The sequence below is a fragment of the Salmo salar genome, chromosome 03 (genome assembly GCF_965601325.2).
Source record: "Salmo salar chromosome 03, fSalSal1, whole genome shotgun sequence".
Taxonomy (NCBI): domain Eukaryota; kingdom Metazoa; phylum Chordata; class Actinopteri; order Salmoniformes; family Salmonidae; genus Salmo; species Salmo salar.
Genome location: NC_138293.1, coordinates 54,427,352 through 54,448,477, shown reverse-complemented (window position 1 = coordinate 54,448,477; position 21,126 = coordinate 54,427,352). Strand labels below are relative to the sequence as shown.

General features: G+C 46.4%; 2 protein-coding genes across 3 annotated transcripts in view; both read left to right on the top strand.

The window, feature by feature from the left end:
• The window catches only part of LOC106600755 (serine/threonine-protein kinase TAO2), a 36,219-nt gene extending 32,438 nt beyond the window's left edge, over positions 1 to 3,781 (top strand). For both annotated transcript variants that reach the window (XM_014192362.3, XM_014192361.3), the window contains exon 20: positions 162 to 3,781. In XM_014192362.3, the coding sequence (XP_014047837.1) occupies positions 162 to 1,088 (927 nt within the window). In that variant the 3' untranslated portion in view covers positions 1,089 to 3,781. The remainder of the gene's footprint in view (positions 1 to 161) is intronic.
• A 7,583-nt stretch (positions 3,782 to 11,364) lies between these two features.
• Positions 11,365 to 19,778, top strand: cdipt (CDP-diacylglycerol--inositol 3-phosphatidyltransferase (phosphatidylinositol synthase)). Its single transcript, XM_014192360.3, has 6 exons — positions 11,365 to 11,582; positions 14,223 to 14,357; positions 17,109 to 17,262; positions 18,571 to 18,652; positions 18,987 to 19,068; positions 19,384 to 19,778. The coding sequence occupies exons 1-6, from the start codon at positions 11,540 to 11,542 to the stop codon at positions 19,527 to 19,529; spliced, it is 642 nt and encodes a 213-aa protein (XP_014047835.1). The 5' UTR covers positions 11,365 to 11,539; the 3' UTR covers positions 19,530 to 19,778.
• Positions 19,779 to 21,126: the final 1,348 nt, after the last annotated feature.

The window sequence follows — 21,126 nt, the reverse complement described above, 5'->3', positions numbered from 1 at the left end:
TGAAGGGAGTGTGTGGTGGGGGGGGGGGGGGGCGCGTGTGTGTGTGTGCAAGAGAATATGTACAATATAGATGACACCAAAAAGGATAGGTCACTTAAAATATATGTTTTTTCTATCCTCTCTCCTCTCTCTCTCTCTCTCTCTCCCTCTCCCTCTCTTAGATTGAGGAAGAGATGCTGTCTCTGCAGAACGAGCGTTCAGAGCGTATCCGTACTCTACTGGAGCGCCAGGCACGGGAAATCGAGGCATTTGACTCGGAGAGCATGCGTCTTGGCTTCAGCAACATGGCTCTGACGGGCATCCCCGCCGAGGCCTTCAACCAGGGCTACCCCAACCCCAGCCCCTCCTCTGGCCCCGGGGGCTGGCCCTCGCGCCCTGTCCCTCGCTCCGGGAGCCACTGGAGCCACGGCGTGCAGAACTCTGTGGCTACCCCATCGTGGCGTAGCCAGAACAGCTGCAGCGGTGGAGGAGGGTTCAGCCGTGCCGAGTCGATCACTTCGTCTCACGGCCTGGGGAGGGATAGTGAGATGAACATGAGTGGTAGAGGCCACTCCTCCAACTCCTCATCTTCCTCCTCTTCCTCGTCCTCCCACCATCATCACCATCACCAGCAGCAGCAGCAACACTACCTCCCCCAGCACTACCACCACCACCACCACCAGAGCACGCCACACCTGTACCGAGAGAGCCGCGAGCGCGAGGACCGCGAGAGGGAGAGAGAGTGGGGGGGTGGGGGAGGAGGACACCAACACCACCACCACGGGGGAGGAGTTCATCACCACCACCTCTCCCAACACGCCTCAGCCCAGTCCCTGGCTCTCCTGCCACCTCCGCCTCCCCCACCACCCATCTCCCTCTACTCCTCCTCGCCGCCCTCCTCTTCCTCCTCCTCGTCTTCCCAGGGAGGGGGATACGGGGGTCTGGTTGCCAGGGGCCCCAGCCTGATGGCCCTGAGGAACAGCCCCCAGCCCCTGAGGAGGACGGCCTCAGGGGGGCCTGGCGGGGCAGGGGGGGCCGAGGGGGTTCTGAGCCGGAGCACCTCGGTCACCTCACACATCTCCAACGGCTCCCACCTCTCCTACTCTTAAAGGGGAAGGGCAACGATAGGCTCCGCCCCTCAGTCTTAAAGGGGCGGGGTGAGAGAACAAACCAAGCCTGCCCTTTCTCTGAGGTTGCCTCTGAAACGACACCCTAGCCCTCTCGTATGGGGAATAGGGTGTCGTTTGAGATATGCCATGCAGTGAGTAGGTGGGGGAGGGGGGAGGGGGGGGGTTGAATGTCCCTGATCTCACTTCCACAAGAGTGTTTGTTCATGGAGGGGGTGGTTCTAAAACAGGTTTACCACCACAACGGGCAGAGCCAAAGCAGGTCCACCATTCCAATTGTTTAAGGGGATTTTTATTGTTGGATGAGGTCATCTCTCTCACAAATTCAGGAGAAGGGTTTAGATGAGGGAGGGGGCGGAATATTAACAGTAAGGTCAGATGTCAGACAGGGCTGGCCACCAGTAGGAGTCAGTTGAGCAGACTAGCTGCTTAGATTAGACAGACACCATAGAGTATAACAATGTCTGCACAGACGGGAGGGATACAAGTGGGGGGAAAGCGGTGTTTTTAAAGGGGAGTTTTAACGGCAATGGGTTTCTCTGCTGACATCAAACTAAGAGAAATGAATGGATGTGGAGATAACTATTTGAAAGAGGGTGCTTTAAAATACAATGTAAATAATGCAGAAACTAACACGTGAAGCATACTAGGTAATGATGGGTCGTATACTGTCCATTTGTGGTGAAGCAAGGAGCGGAACTACGAGAGGCAACTACAGAAACAGTTGGGTTTTTTTTTTTGGTAATAGGATTTTCAAATATATGACAGATGTAACACTGCCATCCGGTGGCTCGGCTGACCCAACACAACTCTGCCACTGCCGAGCAATAATTTCCCTGTGAACTTTATGAAAGCGGGTGAGTGTACAGAGCTGAATGCTCGCTTAGTTTTTTCACGCTTGACCCATTCCTGGACACACAGCCTGGTAGGTGTGTGTAGAAGTACATGTGCATAAAGCAGTTATTACAATTCAATGCATGAAAGTGCTGTACAGAAAGCATTGTATTCATACATGTTTATAGAAATGCATATAAGTATATAATACCTGTCAGAAGTTTTGACAGTAAAATTGAAGATTGTTCACTGTTCAACACCTTTGTCCTACATTGTACTTAGTGTACATAAAAGCACTCTGAAACGCTGGTATAGTAATAATAATGATCATTTTGCCATGTGAATAGAAATTGGAAAATAGTTTTGAGGGAAAATAGATATGGTTGCTATTATTATTACTACTAGAGCAGTTGTAATGTTTGTTCTACACACTAATTTTGTTTAAAAAAAAAAAAAATCGTATTTTTTAAATGTTTTAATTGCCAATTTTGACCACTAGGTGGGGAGTAAGAGCAATGTTACTGTTATGGAGCGCTATGGAAAGAATGCTATTGTTTTTATTATTATTTTAAAGAGAAGAAAAACGACTACCTTTCCCCAAGCATTCCCTCTATGGTCTCAGGGTCGGAGTCTACTGGGCAGTGCATTACCACGAAAGGTCGTGGTGTTATAGAGCCAGTATTAAATGTGGACGGGCCGTTCATGTTTTTAGCTGTATGTGTGAATATATTGAATTCAAGACTAAAGTCAGCCTCTACTCCAGCACGTTTTGTGCCATATTGTACCTCTCTTCTTGTGGTTCATGTTGACACGGACCAGCCAAGCTTGTTGATTGTACACTACAGTACTCATCCTATACACTACTACACCCCACCAAAAGTACTCAGAATTTGTTGGTTACAACAGCCAAGAACAAGCAAGTGCATACATTTTAAATAGCTTGGTGTGACTATTTCATTGTCCTTCCTTTCCTTCCGCCTTCCTTTCTGGAAGATATTTCTGGATAGAACAGGATCGGATTGGATTGAAGCGAAGTGTCGCCACTTTTATGCTTTCACCTTCCCACTCATCAGTAGTCAAGTACGAGAAAGGAATGAGCTATTTTAAAGTATTCTAACCGAGCCCAGGATCTCTTGTGTAGAGAATCATCTACCATTGGCTCCTAAACTCACACTGCCAACTCTGAACAGCACCAACATTACAACAAAATGGTGGGGTGGGAAACATTGGGTCTCCAGTGGGTGCATTTCAATACTCTAACCTCTAAGATACCTCAAGACACGTCTGGGGTGGTTTACTTCAGTTTACACGTTCACGACGGAACATGCTGGATTCATTTTCAGAGGCTGTGATTTTTAGACTAGGGCATGGAGACAGAGCTGACGGGACAGAGAATGTGTGATGACGCTACCCACATGTAGTGCTGATGTACGCTTAGAGGGGTGGGTCTCAATAGTCAAAAGTAGTTCCTTTTCCTTGTTTCATCCCCTTCACCGGCATAAAGAAAACAGCACAGGTGAAAGGACTTTGGTGGATGTGTGTTGGAAATTCACTTTAACCTGTCCTTTCACATCATTCAAACGAAGGAGAGATGAGGAGGGGACTCATAAGACTATTGAGATACTCCTCAGTTGGTGGGGCAGGGCAACGGTGATGATGGATGAGCGAGAATCTGATAGAAAGAGGAGGAATGGATTTGTGTGCTGGGATATAGAACTGTTGTACAAAGAGAGGCCAAGTTACGTTCAGGTTCAATGCAAAGTGGAGCTGAGGTCTGCTACAGAATTTGTTGTACAGAAACACAAAAATAATTTTGAAAAATAAAAAAAGGGAAAAAATGACTTTTGATGCTGTCTTCATTTGTACGGAATTGGTTGGAATGTGTATCAGTTCAAAGGAACGCCCATAGACTATATTTGTTGGTGTAACTAACCATGAAAGATGTAAGGTAAAGATTACATTTTGTGTATCCTTTAAAAGGAAATTGACTTGGGGAAAACCACTCCAGGGGCCATAGGGGTGCTGATCTAGAATCAAGTCCTCCCTGTCCATGTAATTTTATTCATCATGATCTAAATGGCGTAACTGATCCTAGATCAGCACTCCTATGAGATATTTGAGAGTTGATAGTGGAGTTTGTTTACAGGGATTGATGTTTGTAACTCATTTATGTGCCTCTGCGTGCTAGGCTAATTACACTGAACAAAAATATAAATGCAAATGTCAAGTGTTGGTCCCATGTTTCATGAGCTGAAATAAAAGATCCCAGAAATGTTCCAGATGCACAAAAAAATCTTATTTCTCTCATTTTATGCACAAATGTTTATATCCCTATTAGTGAGCGTTTCTCCTTTGCCAAGATAATCCATCCACCCAGTGATGGTTCTAGCTTGTATGGCTTCCTGGGGAACCTCCCCCCCCCCCCCCCCCCCTTCAGCCCCGCACACCCGCCACAACAAAATAAAAACCATTCTGCACTAACTGTAATTTTTATTCAAACATTTGGTACACAAATAAATAATCATAGCATTTAAAACTATATAAATATATACAAAAATAAGACTCATAAATATCAAAAAGAAGCAACAAAGACAAACAAGTTATGGTTGATTTGGCACTCGAGCATCAATACATTACCCATCCCCCCCAACACTGTCAACCAAGAGTCAAGACTAAACCAGTTCACCTTGGTGGTGTGCAGACTGGTTTTATATTATTCTTAACGATTTTACACAAGCCAGAAAAAAATGCAACAATATGTCTGAAACTAGATATGCACAGTATTATGAATGAATTGTGGTTTATTTGGTAGCATTTTGTAGTGTGACTGATTTGACTAATTGCATTAGTACTGTACAGTACTGTACAGTACTGTACAGTTAGAGGTGCGCTATTTGATAGATTCCCCTGCTCCCCCTACCTCGGGCTTCCAGTGGGGAGACCTGAGGTCAACCTACCTCTGTCCCCCTCCCTGTCTCGTACTTCTGAGTGGGAGACCTTCCCAGGCAGTAGCCTGCCTAGCTCACAAACTAGAATCAGGGCGCCCACTCCGACAAGGTTAATTGACCCACAGTCCCACACGATGACATATCATTGACGTGACGTGCAAATGAGCGATAGAAAACCGATCGCACAAATGGCATCATTCTGATTTTTTGGGTGCGGGCGCTCCGTGCCGCCGCCGGCAAGATGCCGTCCTGGGCGACTGCCCATGTCGCCTACACCTAAATCCGCCACTGCATCCACCTGACAAGTGTGGTATATGAAGAATCTGATTAAACAGTGATCATTACACAGGTGCACCTTGTACTGGGGAAAATAAATGGTCACTTTTAAATGTGCAGTTTTGCCACAACACAATGCCACAGATATCTCAAGTTTTGAGGGAGCGTGCAATTGGCATGCTGACTGCAGGAATATCCACCAGAGCTGTTGCCAGAGAATTTCATGTTCATTTCTCTACCATAAGCTGCCTCCAACATCGTTTTAAGGAATTTGGCAGTACGTCCAACAGGCCTCGCAACCATGCCAGCCCAGGACCTCCACATCTGACTAATTCACCTGCGGGATCATCTGAGGGTGGGCTATAATAAAGCACTTTCGTTGGGAAAAACTCCTTTTGAAGGAGTGTCATGGGGGACAGCATCAGCTAGGGGACCAGGAACCACTGACCTGAGAAGGGAGACATGAAAAGGTGAGATACGGTAGTCACTGGGAAGCTTGTTGACCCTCTGGGGAACCTTGAATGGCCCCACAAACCCGAGGGCTCAGCTTCTTGCAGGTGGAGTGGGAGGTTCCTTGGCGCTTTCCAGCCAGTGTCTCCACTCCTCTAATGCCAACTTCACCACCAGGAGCTCTCAATCACTGACGTCGTAATTCCTCTCTGCAGGGGACAGTTTCTTAGAGTAATATGCACACAGATACAATTTCTGTGGATTACCCTGTCGTTGAGACAGAACTGCCCACACGCCCACCTCTGACCACAAAGGAGATTGTGGGATCTGGGTGTTTGAGCGATGGAGCGGAGGTGAAACGTCCCTTGAGTTGAAGGAAGGCCCCGTCAGCTGCTGGGCTCCACACCAAACTACGGGGACCACCCTTGAGGAGAGAGGTGAGAGGGTCGGCGACTGAGCTGAAGTTCCTGATGAAATGGCGGTAGAAGTTGGCAAATCGCAGAAACCGTTGTAACCCCTTTATGGTGGTTGGGACTGGCCATGACCTGACTGCATCTACCTTCTTGTCTTCCATCCTCACTCGCTGCAGGCTGATTTGGTAGCCTAAGGAGACAGCCTTCTGATGAAATTGGCACTTCTCAGCCTTGACGAACAGGTGCTTAGCCAGGAGGCGTTCCAGGACTGCTCAAACGTAAGTGATTTGATCCTCCAGGGTAGCCGAGCAGACCAGGATGTCACCACCTGGCGTCCGAGCATGTCCCTGAACACCTCGTTAATGAATGCCTGGAACACTGTCTGAGCATTGGCTAAACCAAAAGGCATCAAGTACTCGTAGTGACCAGACATCGTGCTGAACACAGTCTTCCATTCATCCCCCTCCCAGATGCGGATGATATTGTATGCACTCCGCAGGTCCAGTTTGGTAAAGAACCGGACTCCGCGGAGCTGTTCTATGGCTGCCAGCACGAACGGGAGAGGGTAACGGTACATTGTGGTGATTTCATTGAGTCCTCTGTAATCTGTACATGGACGTAACCCTCCATCCTTCTTAGCCACGAAGAAGAAACCAGCCGACGCAGGAGAAGTGGACGTGCGGGTGGAACCTTGTTGGAGCGCCTTTTGGATGTAATCCTCCATGGCCTGGGTCTTAGCCACCGACAGAGGGTAGATGCATCTGTGCGTAGGTGCAGACCCTGCCAGCAGATCGATGGCACAGTCCCAGGGGCGATGAGGAGGAAGACAGGTGGCGCGGGTCTTGGAGAATACCTCCCGCAGGCCCTGGTATACCTTCGGGATGTTGAGCTGAAGGGCAACCATAGGACTCTCAACCGACGTGGAACCACAGGGGACGGGGAAGCAGGTCCTCTGACATTCAGGTGACCAGTCTGTGATTCTCATCCTTGACCATGAGATGGTGGGGTTATGGCGTTGAAGCCAAGGGAGGCCGAGGAACTGGTGCACAGGTGATGAAGGGGATGTTCTCCTGATGAATGGACTCCACGGTGAGGGTGAGTGGTTGGCTGATGTTTGTGATGGTTCCGGATCCTAATGGCTGACTATCGAGGGCTTGAACTAGGAAAGGAGAGGAGAGCGGGTATGAGATGATGTTAAGAAAAGAGGCAAGGGTCTGGTCAAAAAAGTTCCCTGCGGCACCAGAATCCACTAACGCTGTAGACACAGTACATGAGGGACAGCCAACTAGTGTGATGGACACCAAAAAGAGTTTAGCAGAAAGTAATGAAGATGGAATACTCACTCCTGCCCCAGGAGGAGGAAGATCACGTGACCGTCCCTCTGCTCTTGTGGATCCCGGATTGGGAAGTGCCGGACACCGCTGAAGCTGGTGCCCTCCTTGACCACAATACAGACAGAACCCCAGCTGTCTCCGTCTGTGTCGCGGGGAGGCGTGTGACCTCTGGCTCTTCTCCAGATTGTTCACTGAGGGAGGTAGAGAAGGGATGATAGTACCGATGCTCCCGAAATAGGTTATCCAGACAGATGGCCGTCGCAACCTCTCCAAGGAGAGGTTGTCGTCTCGACAGGCCAGTTCCGTCTGGACCTCCTCGCGCAGACCTCTTCTGAATAGCGTGCGAAGCGCTGGCTCATTCCATCCACTGGATGCTGCTACTGTCCGGAAGGTGAGTGCGTACTCGGCAACCGTCTGGTCTCCCTGCCGTAATTGAAGTAAGCACTCACCCCCCTCTCTGCCCTCTGGGGGATGATCGAAGATGCACTTGAACAGAGCCATGAAACCCTTGTATGAATCTAGCTCCTCCTCTCCTCTCTTCCAGACAGCCCAGGCCCATTCCAACGCCTGCCCAGTCAGCAGAGAAATAACCGTGGCAACCTTGGACCTCTCATGGTGGGGGGCTCCCATTTAGTGTGTAAAGTAGAGAGAGCACTGAAGTAGGAAGCCACAGAATTTCAATGGGGTACTATCGTATATATCCGGGAGGGACAAATGAACATGGCTGACCTGAACGGGTTGCTGAATGGGCTGTTGTGCTGTGGGTCGACTGGTTGTAGAGTATTATCCGCTAGTTGACGACAACGCCTCCCGGGCATGTTCGAGACGTTGCACACTGTGAAGAGCCTCCTCCATAGCCATCCTCAGTTGTGCCAGCTGGTCAGAGTGTTGACGTAGAAGATATCCCTGCTCGTCGACCGTCTGGGAGATATTCTGTTTCCTGCTGCTTCCATTGTTGGAGTCAATATTATGTAACGTATACGCTGGGAGTCGGAAAGCAAGTGCAGGTGGTGAGTTTAATAATAAACGGAACATCAAACAATATAACAAACACAAGTAGCGTATAGACATGAAACACATAAACAATACTGACTGGGGAAGGAACCTAAGGGAGTGCCAGATATAGGGGAGGTAATAAGTGAGTCAATGGCGTCCAGGTGTGTCCGATGATGACGTGCAGGGCCACGTAATGATTGATCCCAGAACCAGTGGTTAGTAGAGCAGCGACATCGAACCATGGAGGGGAGGAGCGGGAGTAGACGTGACACATGGCTCACATCAACAGCATCATCCCGGATACCCTAGACCAACTCCAATTCGCATACCACCCCAACAGATCCACAGATGATGCCATTTCAATCGCACTCCACACTGCCATTTCCCGCTTGAACAAAAGGAACACCTATGTGAGAATGCTGTTCATTGACTACAGCTCAGCGTTCAACACCATAGTGCCCACAAAGCTCATGACAAAGCTAAGGACCCTTGGACTAAACACACCTCCCTCTGCAACTGGATCCTGGACTTCCTGACGGGCCAACCCGAGGTGGTAAGGCTAGGCAACAACACGTCTGCCACGCTGATCCTCAACACTGGGGCCCCTCAGGGGTGCGTGCTTAGTCCCCTCCTGTACTCCCTGTTCACCCATCACTGCGTGGCCAAACACGACTCTAACACCATCATTAAGTTTGCTGACAACACAACAGTGGTAGGTCTGATTACCACCTATAGGGACTAGGTCAGAGACCTGGCAGTGTGGTGCCAGGACAACAACCTCTCCCTCAATGTGATCAAGACAAAGGAGCTGATCGTGGACCACACGAAAAGGCGGGCCGGACAGGCCCCCATTAACATCGACGGGGCTGTAGTGGAGCGGGTTGAGAGTTTCACGTTCCTTGGTGTCCACATCACCAATGAACTATCACGGTCCAAACACACCAAGACAGTCGTGGAGAGGGAACGAAAACACCTTTCACCCTTCAGGAGACTGAAAAGATTTGGCATGGGTACCTAAATCCTCAAAAAGTTATACAGATGCACCATCGAGAGCATCCTGACCGGTTGCATCACCACCTGTTATGGCAACTGCTCGGGCATCTGACCATAAGGCGCTACAGAGGGTAGTGCATACGGCCCAGTATATCACTGGGGCCAAGCTTCCTGCCATCCACAACCTATATCCTAGGCGGTGTCAGAGGAAAGCCCAAAAAATTGTCAAAGACTCCAGTCACCCAAGTCATAGACTGTTCTCTCTGCTACCGCATGGCAAGTGGTACTGGAGCGCCAAGTCTAGGACCAAAAAGCTCCTTAATAGCTTCTACCCCCAAGCCATAAGACTGCTGAACAATTAATCAAATGGGCACCTAGACTATTTTACACTGACAGCCCCCCGCTGACAGGCCCCTGTTTTTACACTGCTCATTCTCGCTGTTTATCTATGCATAGTCACTTTACCTCGACTAACCTGTACCCCGACACGGTACACCCTGTATGTAGCCTCGTTATTGTTATTTTATTGTGTTACTTTTTTTTAAACTTTAGTTTAAATAAGAATTTGTTCTTAACTGACTTTACCCTTTAATTCAAGGGTGCAGGCACCTAGCACTATTGTTTGATTAGAGGTGTTTCTGTAGCACATGAGATGGAGTTTGCAAAATAATTGGCCACTGGATTGGCGCAAATAATCATAATATCACTACTGTGTAGCTAGATGACATTTAATAGAAAGGTGTTTTTTTCTTTCCATCTACCATAAGACTGTTAGGCCTATCATTATCATCGCAATATTTTTCCTGTTCCTTAATTGTTTGAAAGCTGGACGTTTTACTTCATATTATAAGGTGTCTTACCTTGCTTCAAAGTAGCCTATAGCCAAAATCCCACCATAGAAACGTGGAGGCAATTATTTTTTATAAAGGCTTATTCATATGCGTTCTCCTGTTCTATTTGTTTTCTTTCAACATTCTTTCATTATCTAGCAGCCAAAGGCATTATCCTAATCATATTACCAACCCATGAAGGTTGTTGCATCTTTAAATCCTCCCTCTGTCTAACGGATATTTCCATCTCTGTCCATGATACCGCTTGCATGTGCGGTGCGCATTTTAGAACGTTTTCCCGCAAATTGCATTTTGGAACATTCACGGGTAGGTCTACTGCCGTGTGTACATTGCTGCGCCTAAAATGTGAAGAAATTCTAGTTGATCAATTTTTAAGCTAAACATTCCGATCAGTTCCATCAACCCTATTAATTGATACGCCATATACACCCACTACACTACTTTGATACGTACCAGTGGGGATTAAGAAGTAAGTATACGCAATGCCCACTGAAAAATAGTGGGTATACAGCGTATACCCTCCACTACACTGGGAGTGTGTTTGGTGACAATAAAACCTATTTTCCCTGACATCCTTTGGCTCTGTTCTTGCCGGACGTCTTTGTGGTCCTTCACACGTCCCTGAGTCAGTGCATAGTGTTTAGTAGAGGTCATCCAGATCCGTTCAGTTTTTACAACTAGTACAGTAATGATTTCCGGCACAATTGTACAGGCCACTGACAGATCAAATCATATTCTGGGCCAAGATTGTACGGTCACACTTTGTAGAGATTTACAAGAATCCTTTAAGGCCCTGAAATAGCCAAGAGTAATAATTGGCTTACTGATTTCGACTGAGAACATGGCCATTGCCAGCTGTTATTTGCAGTGCAAAGTGAGTTTGCAGTCATTTACCGTATGTACATGGATCATTCATACAGTAACAGCAAGTAGGACACTCATGCATGCATACGATGTGCATGTGCCCTCATAAGCCAAAAATAGCTTGATTTCTTGTCCCCTGTCCTTGATGATTGAGGCTACTGGTTACCTCAAATGGTACTCTATTCCCTATTTAATACACTACTTTTGACCAAGACCTATAGGGCTCTGATCAAATATAGGGCACTATATAGGGGAATAGGGTGTCATTTGGGATGACGTTTTACAATTAAAGGGGCGGTGCCTAGTCGTGCTTCTCACCGGAAGTCTGACGTCGCACAGTATTATGTCAAAAATAAAAATCTACATTCGAGGAAGTCAGAAGGGTACTGTAGCTAAAGCTAGAAGAGTGGAATAAGACAAATATTGTCGTTTGTCGAAAATAAGCTCTATCGAAAACCCCTGAAGACCACTGCAATGGCCGAGGAAAACATCTTCCTTTTCGTTCCGAATTTGATCGGTGAGTTTCTATTTACATGGATGGTTCCAATCCAATGAAAACTGGCTAAAATGTTTTGCTAGATTACGTTAGTAAATTAGCAGTTAGCTACAGTAGGTGTAATATATATATGTATTACAGTTGATCTGGAAGTATTACGTATATTTGGGCGCTAAAATAAGGTCAATTGTACGGACCAGCGTGATGTACAGAAGTGAGTTAGTTTACGTTAATCAGCCCAGTCAATCGTATCATAATGTTATCTGTCTGTTTGATTTGAGCCGGTTTTGCCATCATGCATTGGCTATTACAGTGCATTCGGAAACTATTCAAACCCTTGACCTTTTCCACATTTTGTTACGTTACTGCCTTGCTCTAAAATTTGATTAAATTGTTTTTTTGCTCCCTCGTCAATCTACACGCACTACCCCATAATGACGAAGCAAAAACAGTTTAGACATTTTTGCTAATTTATTAAAATACTGTAATATCACATTTACATAAGTATTCAGACCCTTTACTCGGTACTTTGTTGAAGCACCTTTTGCAGAGATTACAGCCTCGAGTCTTCTTGGGTATTCTTCTGTATTTGGGGGGTTTCTCCCATTCTTCTCTGCAGATCCTCTAAAGTTGTGTCAGGTTGGATGGGGAGCGTCGCTGCACAGCTATTTTCAGGTCTCTACAGAGATGTCCATGAACAATAGGGTTCATGTCCGGGCTCTGGCTGGGCCATTCAAAGGACATTCAGAGACTTGTTCCGAAGCCACTCTTGTGTTGTCTTGGCTGTGTGCTTAGGGTCGTTGTTCTGTTGGAAGGTGAACCTTCGCCCCATGAGGTCCTGAGCGCTCTGGAGCAGGTATTCATCAAGGATCTGCAATTGCTAAATTGTAATTACTTCGCCACTATTGGCCTATTTATTGCCTTACCTCCTTACTTCATTTGCACACACTGTATACAGATTTTTCTTTTGAGTTATTGACTGTACGTTTGTTTATCCCATGTGTAACTCTGTGTTTTTGTTGCACTGCTTTGCTTTATCTTGGCCAGGTCGCAGTTGTAAATCAGAACTTGTTTTCAACTGGCCTACCTGGTTAAATAAAGGTAAAATAAAAAATGTAAAAATCTCTCTGGACTTTGCTCTGTTAATCTTTCCCTCAATCCTGACTAGTCTCCCAGTCTCTGTTGCAGAAAAACATCCCCACATTATGATGCTGCCACCACCAGGTTTCCTTCAAATGTGATGCTTGGCGTTCAGGCCAAAGAGTTCAATCTTGGTTTCATCAGACCAGATAATCTTGTTTCTCATGGTCTGAGAGTCCTTTAGGAAAACTTCAATCGGGCTGTCATGTGCCTTTTAGTGAGGAGTGGCTTCTGTCTGGCCTGATTTGGTGGAGTGGTGCAGAGATGGTTGTCTTTCTGGAAGGTTCTCCCTTCTCCACAGAGGAACTCTGAAGCTCTGTCAGTGACTATCAGGTTCTTGGTCACCTCCCTGACCAAGGCCCTTCTCCCCCGTTTACTCAGTTTGGCCGGGCGGCCAGCACTAGGAAGAGTCTTGGTGGTTCCTAACTTCTTCCATTTAAGAATGATGGAGACCTTTAATGCAGCAGACATTTTTTTTGGTACCCTTCCCCAGATCTGTGCCTCGACACAATCCTGTCTCGGAGCTCTACGGACAATTCCTTTGACCTCATGACTTGATTTTTGCTCTGACATGCATTGTGAGCTGTGGGACCTTATATAGACAGGTGTGTGTGCCTTTCCAAATCATGTCAATTTAAATTACCACAGGTGGACTCCAATCAAGTTGTAGAAACAGCTCAAGGATGATCAATGGAAACAGTATGCACCTGAGCTCAATTTTGAGTCTCATATCAAAAGGTCTGAATACTTATGTAAATAAGGTATTTCTGTCTTTTATTTGTAATAAATTTGCTAAAATTTCTAAACTTGTTTTTGATTTGTCATTTTGGGGTATTGTGTGTAGATTGATGTGGAATTTTAGAATAAGGCTGTAACGTAACAAAATATGGAAAAATCAAGGGGTCTGAATACTTTCCGAATGCACTGTATATTCACAATACAAGTAGCTATAGAGAGATGGCTAGTAGTGTGAAGGAGCCAGTGCCAGCAACCTGTATCACCATCTAGCTATGTATTGGAAGGATTGTATTGGGTGCCAGACCTGGGTTAAATACTATTTGAATTCATTTCAAGTACTTTATCTGGGCTTGATTGAGCTTGACTGGAAAAATGGAACCAACAGTTGGAAAAGTAGACACTTCACCCGTCTGGCATGCCAGACAGACAAAGGCAAAAAGTATTTTAAAGAGTTCAGATATTCTATTTAAAGTCTATAATTTAAACCCAAATCGGATTGGGGCCTCTACATATCCGTCCTGTTAGGGCTTCTGGTGTGTGGCTTCTTAGGTACTATCTTAGGATGGGAATGTTCTCTGTCGAAATTCTTTAAGATTATGTAGCTCACTAGAATGCATGGAGATTTTCTCTCAGAGAGGGCAAAGGTCTCTGTCTCAGAATGTGTTGTGACATTGGGCTTTCCAAATCCTGTATTTATCACCACCACCTCCCTTCACCCACCCTCGGCCCTCCTTTCCTCCTCTCTCGTCCTCCCCTCTCCTCTGATCTTATCCTCTCTGTTAGGCTATGCCCGCATCGTGCTGGCTCTGCTTGCCTTCTACCTGATGCCATGCTGTCCAGTACCAGCTGTGTTCTTCTACCTGCTCAGTGCCCTCCTGGATGCCTTTGATGGGCACGCCGCCCGCGCCCTCAACCAAGGTACCACTATTACAACTATTCATGTCGTTTTTACCCTGCGATAGATTCAACCCATGATAGATTTATTCAGGCTCTCCGATCTCAGAGGTGGAGCGATTGAGCGTTTTGCTGATATCAAAAAGACTTGAACAATGTTCTTATAAGGCTGCTGTCCACTAAAGGTAAATCAGGATTAGGCTACCAGATGAAGCGATTAGGACGGGATGCGCTTCATGTTATCCAAATTATCTGTTTGAATAAAAAAAAAACATAATATACAGCAAGTGGAAATGGGTCATCACAGGGAAGATGGATTGTGTGTGCGCGTGTCCAGCCTATTTGTGTGCACGAGCCTCTAATCCCTACCTAGGTCCATATAAAAACAAATCACCATGACACGAGACAATGCAACACTTTTTTTTGCAATAAACTTAGTATTAGGTGGGTACAATGACAGTTCCACGTTGGGTTGTAAAAGCGTCCATCTTGTTCTGGATGTCGGCGAAGTACCTCTTTGCCCTCGTCGTTGTTTGTTGAGAAAATTGGCAACAACATCTTGTACTTGACAGTACTTCAGATCACGGCGTTGAAAATCAACAGATTTACTACTCCGCTCATTCTGCTCTACGTATTGAACCCAGCAGTAAGTACCAATCATAGTCGATTCAACATCCATATGGAGTTTAGATTCCAGGTACTCCCGTCAGCTTCTGTGGATCCTGTAGGTAGATGTCTTCTTCGGCCCTGGCTCTGACCGTCTTCTGGCCCTTCTCCAGTCAAGCCTGCTCGATCGGCATCTGGGAGTGGAAGGCAGCTCCGTTGACCCGGGTGCTTCATGGAGCGGGAGGACGCCTGGTCGTCTCTTAGCGTGGCGTTCCTTAGGCGCGGTCAGGTTAAAGCTGAGCTGACCCGCCACACACTTGGTGTCCTCGTGGAGGAGCGGCTCGGTCTCCAGATCCATCTGCACGAGCTTCAGATACTCATCCATCCAGTTACGCACCGCCGAGGACTTCACCCCGGCAAACACCGGACGCAGCATGTCCCCCATGTCCCAACGGTACCTCCTTGTTGGCTATGAGGATCACCTCTTAACACCGTGGAGATGACCAGGGCTACCCCCCCCCCCCCCCCCTCCTCCAGAGCTTAGCCTCTCCACATAGACGGGTTAGCCACACGCTCCCGTGCTCCATCATACCGGAGGAGTGGTCCTGGAGGGCGACAGTGTAGTTCAGCCCAGAGTAGTGGGTGCTGTTGACGCTCACGTCCGGTAGATCCTTGTCACTTGGGGCCCTCTTGTACGGTTTGGACCACGTCTCGCCCGGAGTATGACAGTTCCTGCCCCATTCCCACAGCTGTTCCAATTCTAAATCTGTGACTGGCTTTCAGGCAATCCTGGAGAATAACAGCTAGAATGTTTTTCTCTCCTTTGTCGTTTGTCTTCTATTATAAAAGTAGTGCCACGGTTATGAACCGGAGCTCATTAGCTGCACAAATGTAAGAATCGGACGTTGAAAGTCCTTGTCTGATGCTGATGTATCTGTGTTGTGTATTGGCTTAAATACTTGCTGTTTGCATCTGTAAGGTTTCATAATGTTGGTAATGAATAAGTCCAAATGAAAAAGGAAAAGCTGCACACTTTATTCACCAACATTTCCACAGCTAAGCTGTCTTAATCAGGGCTTCATGTCAAACACGGCAGGTAACAAGCAGGTTTCCATTGGACACTTGCAGGTGTTTTGTAATCACGGCTATGGCGGCAGGTGATAGGCCTGTCTTTGATCCAAATATCAACAATATATAAAAGGGGAAAAAAAGGCATGAATGGATATCAAACGATCATGCGAGTGGTTTAAACGTGCATGAAACAGGAGTATGAATGGGAGAAGCGAAGGTATGTCAGAATAGACAGAGCGGAAATGTGAAAGTGCACAGTCTGTCTAATTATGTATCTTAGTGACCAGTGGGAACCTCCAGTGGTCTGCAGCCGACAGACATAAGGTTGGGCGGTATCTAGATTTTCATACAGTCATATCGTTTCTGTACCATACCGAGGTACACGGTATTACCGGAAGTGCACATAAGGGGCAGTATTGAAAACATTTATAATAAAAAAATAATTACACACAAAACCATTTAGGCAACAGGGACCTTGATTCAGGAGTGGATTGAATGTCTCTGCTGTAACCAATATGATTGGTCTTGACATTTAGCCACTTAGCTAGAAAGTAAGCAAACCAAATGCATAGCTGGAGCCCTGAGCTAGATATAATTTAATTGACACATCTTAGATTTCTTATAGTTATACTTAACTTACAGTTATAAGCAGTGGTGTAGCACGCACCCCTGCAGCCCCCCCCCCCCAAAAAAAAATCTAATGAAGTGTAATTTAAAAAAAAATCGGTATTGAAAATCAGTCTGTATTTTGAAATTCCAGTGTACAGTATTAAAGGCATATCACCCAAGCCTAGACAGACATATTGAATACTGTATCGTGATGAATTTAGGAGTCTATTGATTGGGAGTGAAGAGATTGTGTTCTCGCTGTCATTGGTAAAACACACAGCATGGCATCACATTTTCCATACACTGACTCGTACAATTTGCAAATGTCTAAGCTATCTGGAGCTTTGCCAGCCAGTGGTTAAAGTACCTGCACAGCATTCTCTAATTCCTTTTCACATAATTTGCGAAAAATACATTTGGGTAATCATTTAGTATAAATAAATGTGCTATACAAAAATAACCTCTCCCTATCTCTCCCCTGTCCTGTAGGCACTAAGTTTGGTGCGATGCTGGACATGTTAACAGACCGCTGTGCCACCATGTGTCTCCTGGTCAACCTAGCTCTGCTTTACCCCTCCTACACCTTCCTCTTCCAGATCAGCATGAGCCTGGACATCGCCAGCCACTGGCTGCACCTGCACAGGTACGTAACAAAAGAGCCTCGGAGAACCATGAACTGTACATTGCGTACGATTTACACAAATAATGGATTCAGTGAATGTTTTGCGTCCATTAAGTGTTTTTTTGGGGGGGTTTTGTCGCCAATTTCTTTGAGTTGTATTGGGGCTCCTCACCCCGTCCACAGCCAAGTGTGTATAGTTTGTTGATCCATCAGATTTATCTGGGTCAGTGTGGCTTACAGATGTTGGGTTCATCTCAATAATCCTCTCCTTCAACTGATTTGAAAGGAATGGACACGTGACAGCAGATTCCCAGTAGTAGGCACCCACAATATTGCTTTAGCGTGTTTTTTTTTTTCCAATGTGGATGGAGGAAAGGCTGTTTTTAGACTACTGAGATGCACCCAGGGGCATCACATGCATATGTAATGGTGATGAAAATGGTGGTGTAATGTCCTTGTACTGAATTAAAGGTTAAACCTCTCTCTCATTCTTGCTCTCTCGCTCATCTCTCTCTCTCTCATTATGTATCTCTCTCATTCGGGCTCTCTTGCTCTCACGCTCCCTCTTTCTCGCTCCCCCGCTCTCTCCCGCGCTCGCTCGCTCTCTCTGTCTCGCGCGCTCTCTGTCTGTCTGTCTGTCTGTCTGTCTGTCTGTCTGTCTGTCTGTCTGTCTGTCTGTCTGTCTGTCTGTCTGTCTGTCTGTCTGTCTGTCTGTCTGTCTGTCTGTCTGTCTGTCTGTCTGTCTGTCTGTCTGTCTGTCTGTCTGTCTGTCTGTCTGTCTGTCTGTCTGTCTGTCTGTCTGTCTGTCTGTCTGTCTGTCTGTCTGTCTGTCTGTCTGTCTGTCTGTCTGTCTGTCTGTCTGTCTGTCTGTCTCTCTGTCTGTCTGTCTGTCTGTCTGTCTGTCTGTCTGTCTGTCTGTCTCGCGCGCTCTCTCTCTGTCTGTCTCGCGCGCTCTCTCTCTGTCTGTCTCGCGCGCTCTCTCTCTGTCTGTCTCGCGCGCTCTCTCTCTGTCTGTCTCGCGCGCTCTCTCTCTGTCTGTCTCGCGCGCTCTCTCTCTGTCTGTCTCGCGCGCTCTCTCTCTGTCTGTCTCGCGCGCTCTCTTTCTCTCTCTCTCTCTCTTTCTCTCTCTCTCTCTCTCTCTCTCTCTTCTCGCTCTCTCGCTCTCTCTCTCTCTCGCTCTCTCGCTCTCTTTCTCGCTCTCTCGCTCTCTCTCTCTCTCGCTCTCTCGCTCTCTCTCTCTCTCGCTCTCTCTCTCTCTCTCTCTCTCTGTCTCTCTCTCTCTCTGTCTCGCTCTCACTCTGTCTGTCTCTCTCGCTCTCTCTGTCTCAGCTCAATGATGAAGGGATCCACCAGCCACAAGGCCATTGATCTGTCTGGAAACCCCATTCTTCGCCTCTACTACACTTCCCGGGTAAGAAATACAGTCATACACACACACACACACACCAACATGGTCATACACACACCACCCAAAAAAATGTCCTTTCACATTTACATTTTAGTCATTTAGGAGACGCTCTTATCCAGAGCGACTTACATGAGCAATTAGGATTAAGTGTCTTGCTCAAGGGCACAGCAACAGATTTTTCACCTAATCAGTTCGGGGATTCGAACTAGTTACTGGCCCAACGCTTTTAACTGTTAGCATGTGCCCATGCACACACAATTCTTACATTCACTCTCACTCTAACTCACTCACACACACTCGCGTGCCAACAGGCTGATCTAACTGCTGTCTTCCATAGCCGGTGCTATTTGTCATGTGTATGGGGAACGAGCTCTTCTTCTGCCTGCTCTACGTCTCCTACTACATTGAGGAACCCCATGGTAAGTCTCTTCACTCTACTCTCTTTTTCCCCCCCCCCACCTTCTTTTCTTAGTTTCTCCCTCTCTTTTCATATCCCCATTCTCTTTTCTCTAACTTTGCATATCTTCCATTCTCCGTTCTCTCCCTCTCTTCAAATCTCTCTCAATCTCCCTCTGTAATATCCCTCCCTTCTTGCCTCTGTCTAAAGACGTTGGCTCATATTCCCTCACAGAAGCATAGTAATCCTATGCTAAATAGCTGGTTTGTACAGCAGGTCCTATGCATTAGCAAGGGGCACTGTGGAAACAACGGACTTCTTCTTTTCTCTTCTCCAGTGTGGCTGCAGTGGCTGCTTCATGTCTGCGCCGTGGTGTGTGTGCTGAAGTCTGCCATCAGCGTTCTGCACCTGATCACCGCCTCCAGGAACATGGCTGCCATCGACGTGTACGACCGTGAGAGGGAGAGGAGCAAGGCCGAGTGAGAGAAGGAGAGGGAGGGGGGGGCTCTTAATCCCTTGGTATGTGTGTAGATCTGAGATGATGGGTGTAACAATTTGGTAAACCAATCCACCTTGTCCTCTGATAGGCTAGGTCAGGCTTTTTTTTTTCTCCTACATTTTACACCGACCCAATCCTCTAGGATCTACTTGAATGCCTAGGGGCTAGAGGTCGAGTTAGGATAAGGCAAAGAAGAGGGGGAGAGAGAGAGAGGGAGGGTATAGGAGGCTGTAGATGGGTGCTTCTCAATAGTCTAAAGTGGCTTCCTTTCCTCATGTCCTTTCCTTCCATCTGCACTGATCTGAAAACAAGAGATTGGTGAAAATAGTATGGTGGATGCCTACTAGTCAACACTGCTTACCCATCCAGTTAATTCACATCAGACGAGAAAAAGGATTGGAGATGAGGAGAGGAAGCCACTAGACTATTGAGATGCACCCTGTGTCCCAAAAGTCTCAAATAACCCACTTTTCTTAGTCGCCGCTTGAGCACTGATAGGAAAGGACGTGAAATCATTGGGGGAAAATAACGTTAGTGATATCGAAGGGAAGGAGACAAGAAAATTAAGCAAGGAAATTAGGATATTTGAGAGGATTGGGACACACAGAAAGCAGAGTCAGTTGCTGTGTTTGTAGAATAGAGTTGAAGGTGTGAGAACAAATATTATTGTGTGATGTAGCAAAGATGGAGGTGAAGCTTAGTCAGGGGACCTTTTTTAAAAACCAAACTGATGATGGCTATTTATTTTAGTTAGAAGATTGAAACAACTTAAACCTTCTGTTATTAAGCCTACTTGTATAGTCTTATAAGCCTGACATAATAACTGGTGTCAAAACTTGAAAAAGTAAACAGTAATGCTATATTTTTGTATGCTAGCAAATCATTGCGGGCTTTAATATTGTCTAGCTAACTAGCCAACATGAATCACTTTTCACCAGACCTTATTTAGTAGACTTCATAACCAAGGGTTTGAGCGATACGTGTTATCTTGAAATACTCTTAAGTGGTAATGTCCATGTCACTATTATTGCTGTTCCTATTCATATTTCAATTCCTATGGTTGTTTTTATTATTATCTGTCGCCGTCATCAGTAATGATTTGAAGTTGCACAACTTTCACTTGGGACATGTCGCCCCCCCACCACATTCTGAAATGTCATTTTTGTCGCCCCCAGTTTTATCATTGGAATGTGATTATAAAACGAGGCAATGATGTGCTTTAGGACCATGCGGACGCCTCCGAGCGGTCGGGTAGGCTGTTTGGAGTGTTTATCCGACTGGATAAGAAAATATATATATAATAATAATTGTCCCCCCCACTTCTAAAACCAAAGTTGCGCCCCTGGGTAGTGGTGACTGTAGAGGTGGTGTTGGACTTTTACGTTGCAGTGATGAGTGGATGGGGAAGACGCACACACTTAGATATATGCGCACACTTTTTTTTTTTTTGCAGACACATATACACACACACAAACACGCTTGCCACACACATACTCACACGCTTGCAGACATGCATTCATCTATATTGGGCACATTCCTGAGCTCAAGTGAAGACCACCTGAGTATTATGTTTTGAGTGTT